We start from the raw sequence: 7,514 nt of genomic DNA, 5'->3' as shown, positions 1-7,514 counted from the left end.
TGTTCCAAGTGCGTGACTTATTACAGGTTGGAGGCACATGGATACTGAGGAAACTACAGGTTTAGTTGCTTGGTCTCAACTATACGAAGTTGGTTTAGATTTTATATAGCGGCTTAATTCTGAGAGTATTCAATCTGGACTAGGTCCCGGGGTTTTTCTGCATTTGCACATAATTACTGGATGAAGCTCTTGAAAAAAATCAAGTTATTAGAAGAAGAAGTTGTAAGAGTAAGAAAACTCATAAAGGTAAAACTAATAACTTTAATCCGTTTAGTAAGCATTGTTAATACTATAGAGATAAAGGTCATATGCAAAGAGACTGTAAAATTCGAAAGATGTAGAATGCCTTGTCTTTTGTTTCAAAGGAGCTAAACAATTTCACTTTCGAAAAACATTCATAGAATCATTTTCCCATGAGACAAAAGAATTTTTACAAAAATTTGAATTCATATCCTAAGAGAAATATTCCTAAAAGGAAGAAAGGTAAAAAGGGAAACCAATTTACTAATAAGGGTATGAGATTTGATGTTTCAAGGTGGAAAGATTCAATGTTGCAAGAGATGAAGAATCTTCATTCAAAATCTACCACCCAATGGATACTAAAACCTGAAACAAAGAAGAAAAAGTCTAAGACAATAGATAATAGATAATCCCATTGTTCTTTTGAACAAAGCTGATTATGAACGTCTAGTTTCAAGGTTAAAAAGGGAATTAAATACTCCCAATGATGAGGTAGCTTGTTTCAATGATCTACAACATAGGGAAGGAACAAATGGTGAGTCCCTCCGGACACCATAAACTTTGCAAGTCTTATTGTTGCATATTCTAGGAAAGAAGTTGTGTTTCGAAAGTCTTTTCTTTAAATAAGTTTTGTCTTAGTTGGAATGTAGAAAAACCATAAACAGTTTCGGTCATGCTTGTCTTAACTCTAGAAAAGCTTAATCTGCAAAATAATAACTTGTGAAGAGGATATGAAAGATCTCTCAAAAGAAATTTCGAAGATAATCGGTTCATGCAGTTCCTTGACTCGATCAAGAAATCTTCACTTGATTCCTTTCATGATAAAGGAAAAAGAATGCTTTGATGTTGTCTGTAATTTTTGTGTGGAGAAAATTGAGAGAACTCTTGAATCTAGCTCCACATATTATGAGAAAAGAAAACATGGAATTTGTTCCGATCTTTGTTCTCTTCCTATCAAAACATCTCACTCATTCATTCTAGCTCAAAATATGTTTGAGGGAACTATGGAACTCATTGAAGAAGAGATCTCCCCTCTGATGAAAACATAGCTGCCAAAATGAGTATCACCGGGTATGAATAATCTATTGCAAAATATAGATGGCCTGAAGATCTTGGAGAGTTTAAAAGGAGTTTGGAACACTCTAAAAAGGATCTACTTGAAACTGAGATTAAAGGGAACTCTCTAGTAAAGCAAAATTAAGAGTAAACTCTTACTTGAGATTAGGCTTCTTTTTGTAAAGTCTATTATGAATAAAACTATCTTATTATGAATAAAACTATTATTTTATAATTTTTCTTGTGATAGTTTTCGGTTACATAGCATGTGCTTGAATGCTTTATTTTATTGCTATGTATGTTTATGAGATGTTTGATTTCGGTTTTCTAACCTTGATATTCGATCTCATAATGTGTTAATCCTTGTGGTTTGGGTGACTTTTTGATTTAGCGGGATTAAGTTTTCGGTTACATAGCCTGTACTTGAATGCTCAAGAGGATTTTTCTGCATTTGCACATAACAAGGTTTTTTTTATATTTCCGGGTTGACTCATAGTCGCCCTATTCGCAGAGCTTCCACCCCATGACTGCATTCTGCACATAATTATTGGAAAAAAATAGGATGTGCACTGGTGAATATGCTATGATTATATTAAAAAAAGGGCTTTCTAGCTGTAGTAGTTTAGATCAAGACCATGGTCCTGCTTTTGATTTTTTTCTTCCTTTTCCTTTCACTTCTTAGGCCTATTCCTATGCACATGCCAAAATATGATATTTGCCATATATGCACCCACTATGGGTATGCCAAACTTCTAAACGTGTACGCCTATATGTCATTCATGACATATATGCATACACAATGGAGTTTCCAGCGAGCGATAGAGTTTCGATAGTTAGATGGTCATAGCATCGCTCGCTGGTCATTCCAGCGCTAGCGATGGTCATTACACCGCTCGCTGATTTGATCATTCCCCATCTAACGACTATAATTTTTCCCCGCTATAACTTTCAAACCAATTTCAACTCACACCAGAATTTCTAAATCTCTCTAGAATTTCTCAATCAAGCTCTCAATCTTTTTCAAATATAAATAATCGCACCTTCTCTACAGTTCTTTATTTCTTGTAATATGGATTCACAATCTCAAAGGCAAGGAAAAGGTAAAAAACCAAAGTCTGTGGTGCAAAATACAACATGATAGAAGATGAATGCATTTGTCGTAGTTATGTTTTCTTTACCCAAGATTTTATTGATGGTGCACAACAACATAGTAACACCATGTAAGAAAGTATATTTCATAAATATGAAGAACAAACCATGAACATCAATTCTCGTGTTGCAAAAGGATTGGCAGAACACTTCGTTGTAATCAACAGGGAAGTAGCCGCTTATGTTGCATTGATGCAAGCCAAGAGAGGAGGCAAGGAGAGTGGTCAGGTGGATGTTGATTTTGAAAGACAGGTTCGTACAGATTGGCAACGAAAACATGTTAAACAGTTCTCCTATGAAAGTTGTTATCATATTTTGAAGGTGTTGAACAAATATAATCCAGATTTCTTAGCAAGTAATCAACAAGTACCTAAAAGGTCACCATATAGTTCTTCTCCTTCAACACCAAATTCTTCACCATTTTCACCAGGTCCATCAAATTCTTCACCAGATGCCCCAAGAAACCCAAATGCCAACTTAGTTTTCAATAATTTATGATGATGGTAAGAAAAAACGTCCAGGGAGGGACAATACAAGACTGGCTAGAAAATTAGCTCAAGAAGGAGGGAGTTCCGATGGTTTTAACATGGCGGAGTTTATGGAACATCAAAAGACCGTCGAGAATAAAAGAGCAGTTGATAGGATATTTCAAAACAAGGAGAGTAGAAAAGTCGTCTTTCTCAAGAAAAAGTTGGGTTTGACTATGACAAGCATAACATTCTTCAAGCTAACACTTCAATTATGAACGCCCATCAAAAACATGTGTGGCAAATCAAATTTGACAGGATTCAAGCACATATTGAATAACAAGCTGGATTTACTAACAACCAACCCAATGGTGATGATGATGAGGATGGAACTGATTATGAGTTTGATGTAATAGTTCCTCTAAACGATTGATGTATTAGTTTAAGTTTTAATTTGAAGTATTGCATTTTAATTTGATATGTTGTTATTGCATTCTACTTAATATTAGTTTGAAATGAAAAGTTGAAGTTGGTTAATTTGAAATGTCTATTTAAATAAGTTTTGCTCATTAACTTAAAATAAAATATATAACTTAAAAACAAAAATAACCTTATAAAAATACATAACTTAATCAGTATCTTCCATGCTCTGCCCAAAGATTCAATCTCAGATCATCTCTTAAACTATCATCCAAATTTCGGTTCTGAATGTAATTAGTCATTTGACCATAATTCATTGCAGGGACGCTTCTTTATGGTCGAATCTTCGGCCTCAAATCTTCATCTTCATAGTTTGTCCACTCCGAATCATGACGGGTTTTCTGAATTACCATGTTATGAAGAATTATGCAAGTGAGCATAGTCTTGTGCATTTCACGAGGACTCAACCCATGATATGGGCCAAAAATAATAGCGGACTTGGTGAAATATACGTAAAAATATGTGTGAGTGACCTGGAGAAGTACAAGGGCGTATATATAGAAACCAGGAGGGTGAAATAGTCGTTGTCGAATACCTACTGATCGATAATCTTAATACCGCCAGCGATATTATTTATAACGCGCGTTGGGAAGTATGACACCAACGATATTTAGAATATCGCTGGAGATATTATAAATATCACTCGCTAGAATGTCCGTTACTCAGTGATTTTCCTATAGTGGAGCAATTGGTTTGTCATGCCACCTAATATGTCAAACCGGTTTTTCAGTTTTTTTTTGACATATGCATAGGAATAGTGCTTAACCTCATGAAATAATAAGGAATAAAGATCACTTGCTTCTCATCAGGAAGCCAATCTTTTGTTTCTTAGGTAGTCTTGTTCCTTCTGAAGGTTTTGAAATAATAAGGAATAAAGATCACTTGCTTCTCATTAGGAAGCCAATCTTTTGTTTCTTAGGTAGTCTTGTTCCTTCTGAATGTTTTATTCAGATTTTCATTTGAAGCAAAGCAATTATATGTATCGCCCGAAAACACCCAAAAAAAATTAAAATCCAATCATGTGTGATGGATTATATATAGAATAGATTTTAAAGAATAAAGTAGCAAGTACAGTATTCAAAAAGAGAGACTTCTGCATGTAAATATCACGAAATTTCTAGTTAGTTATTGTGATGAATCATCAATCATTCACAGCTTTGGAGAAATTTTGGTGAGTGTTTTGAGATTCTTCCTTAAAATCTTGCCGGAAGGGGACCTAGGGATACGCTCCACAAAAACCATTTTCCTTATCTTCTTGTATGGAGCCACCTGTTGACCAATACCAAAAATTTGCTTATTTTTTGGTAAGAATCAATCTTCATGAAGAAAGAAAGAGAAAGTAGATGAGGACCAGTACCTTGTTAGCCATAAACGCCATAATATCTTCTCCTTCAATTTTACTCTTCTTATTTCTCACCACATAAGCCATTGGGATTTCTCCTGCTTCTTCATCTGGGTACTAATATGTTGATTTATTAACATTTCATACTGTTCGACAAAAGAATAGCTGGGGGAGGTGACAAGAGAAGTTGGATGCTCTGTTTGGTTTCTTATAAATTGCTTGGTACTAAGAAAAGTTTCAAATTTTGTGGTTTGCTATGAACATATCAATTACCCAGTTTCCAACCAAATTAAAGTAGTTTTACTGGTTTGCAAAATGAAGCTATTTTAAAAAAAAAAATCTGTAAGAAGGAAATGGCGCACCAATTGTCAACTACTTACGATGTCACAGCTGCATCAATAATCTCAGGGTGACCCGATAGGATTTCCTCGAGTTCTGCCGGTGCAACCTGTACAGGACAAAGAGAAGAAATACGATTAATATTTGAAAATGTAGAACAAAATTGAGTATCTTAAGACAAGCCAAATAAAACACAAATCTTCAAAATATCTACAAGGAAAATGTATTACTTGATAGGCTTTGTACTTGATGAGTTCTTTAATTCTATCAACAATATGGAAGAAACCGAACTTGTCTAGGAAGCATAAATCTCCAGTATGCAACCATCCATCTTTGTCTATCGCCAATGATGTTGCCTCAGCATTTTTAAAGTAACCTAAAAATCGCCAATGAAATTTTTATCTTGTCAGATGTCATGTTGGACTATAAAATCTCAGGTAATCTAAAGGTTAAATAAAGGATAGAAGTAGTTGGGATTACCTTGGGTTACAGGGACACCTCTGACACAAAGTTCTCCAGAGCTGAAAGGTGGCAAGGGTTTACCAGTTTTAATGTGGATGATCTTAGCTTCCATAGATGGAATAAGCCTTCCAACTGATGATGCTGTAATTGCCCTAGTAGTGGTCCTGCTCCTGCCATCGCAGAGAGTGATGGGCCCATTTGTTTCGGTTAACCCATAACACCGTTACATATCCAAATGGGGAAATTAGGCTCAGGCCCAACCCATGGATAACCCATAATATGAGGCCCTTAATTTAAAAAAGTTTAAATCTAGGCCCCGAGTTTTTAAAAGACCTTGATACCCTTATGCATATTGTCAAGCCCATAATTAAATAAAATTTAAATCTAGGCCCAAAATTATTAAATTTAAGCCCGAAATTATTAAAATACAGTGCGAAGGTGTAAACAGAAGTTACACATGCATATGGCATGTGTAACCAGAAGTTACACATCCTTATGATATGTGTAATGCAAAGTTACACTTGTATATATATGCAAATAAATAGACATCAAAAAAAAAACACAAAAAAAAAAAGTTATTACTTTAATATTCATTTACAATAATTTCTTGGCATGTGTAACTAGAAGTTACACACGCATCTGTTTAGTGTAATTGAGAGTTACATATGTGTCTATCTAGTGTAACTGAGAGTTACACATGCATCTGACTTGTGTATTCAGCGTCAACTCCAGTTCCAGCGAGATCATTACCACGTTTAAGCAATTAGCTTTTATGAAGTTATCTGAAACCTGAAATATAACAACAAGCAATCAGTATTTATAAGATCAAAATGAACAGTACATACAACAATGTATATTCAGTTTCACAAGCATCTGACTAGAGTAACTAGTAGTTACACATGCATCTGAATTGTGTAACTGAGAGTTACACATGCATATAACATGTGTAACTAGGAGATACACATGCATATGACTTGTGTAACTAGGAGTTACACCTGCATATGGAATATGCCATTTATCATGAACTTGCAAGCCTAAGTTACCTAAAGCAAAGTATGTGTAAGTAAAGATTACACATCTAATTAGCATGTGTAACTAGAAATTACACATCTATTTAGCTTGTGTAACTAGAAGTTACACATCTAATTAGCATGTGTAACTGAAATTTACACATCTATTTAGCTTGTGTAACTAAAAATTACACATCCATACCAAAACACCACAACTAAGACAAGCAGAATGTAAAGTAGATCCAACTTACAATGTCTAACACAGCTCTAACATCCATACCAAACCTCTCAGCTTCATACCAAAACACCACCACTAACTCCAAATACAAATTATCTTCCAAATCTGATCCAGTACCACCACTGCCTCCTCATCCTCCTCCAAAACCTGCACCTCCACCATCAACACCACCACAAGTGTTGATTTTCCTGTAAAAGAAACATAAAAATATCAGCCAAACTAATCATTGTATACACAAACTAGTCTAGATGCAAAAGCAATACTGCCAGCCTCCAAAAGTCATAAAACAAGCATGTATAATCAACTAACTAAACAAGCATGTGTAAGTCCCAACATCTACAGATGTTTTAAAAATCAGATTTCATCTTATCATCTACAGATACAAGTCAATAACTGAATCCATTGTAATCATGAGAGTTCATCGTTTTTAGATGATTGAATTCAACTAGTATTACCAAGAAATTGAACCTAAAACAACAACATCAACAGTAATAACAACAATCTAAACGTACCTAGATTCAAAATTCATTGATTCCATAAAAATTATATTTTTCTACTCTGACCTGAATAGAACAACCAAAACAAGAATCAAAACCTAATCAAACTAAATAAGAAAATAGAACTACTAAATGAGTCAATCATATTGAATCAAAACAAAAACGTTACCTGAAGTAGCTTCAAAAGAACAAATTGGAATAAATTGATTGATTCAAATTGGAGTCACCACAATA

The 7,514-nt window shown here is 34.5% G+C and overlaps 1 protein-coding gene and 1 long non-coding RNA gene across 2 annotated transcripts; both read right to left on the bottom strand.

The window, feature by feature from the left end:
* Positions 1–4,431: 4,431 nt before the first annotated feature.
* Positions 4,432–5,752, bottom strand: LOC113280015 (4-coumarate--CoA ligase-like 9; the record flags this gene model as incomplete). The annotated part of the gene is made up of 5 exons (XM_026528651.1): positions 4,432–4,661; positions 4,750–4,851; positions 5,115–5,182; positions 5,304–5,449; positions 5,554–5,752. Coding segments are annotated over 4 exons (459 nt in total), but the record flags the coding sequence as incomplete, so codon positions are not given.
* A 510-nt stretch (positions 5,753–6,262) lies between these two features.
* Positions 6,263–7,514, bottom strand: LOC113278106. The gene is made up of 4 exons (XR_003325295.1): positions 7,450–7,514; positions 7,296–7,346; positions 6,797–6,971; positions 6,263–6,324 (listed from the first exon to the last, which is right to left on the bottom strand). It is a non-coding gene; the product is annotated as an uncharacterized LOC113278106 (long non-coding RNA).

Source organism: Papaver somniferum, chromosome 5 (assembly GCF_003573695.1).
Source record: "Papaver somniferum cultivar HN1 chromosome 5, ASM357369v1, whole genome shotgun sequence".
NCBI lineage: Eukaryota > Viridiplantae > Streptophyta > Magnoliopsida > Ranunculales > Papaveraceae > Papaver > Papaver somniferum.
Note: the sequence above shows the minus strand (reverse complement) of the source record. Positions and strands in the feature narration are given on the sequence as shown.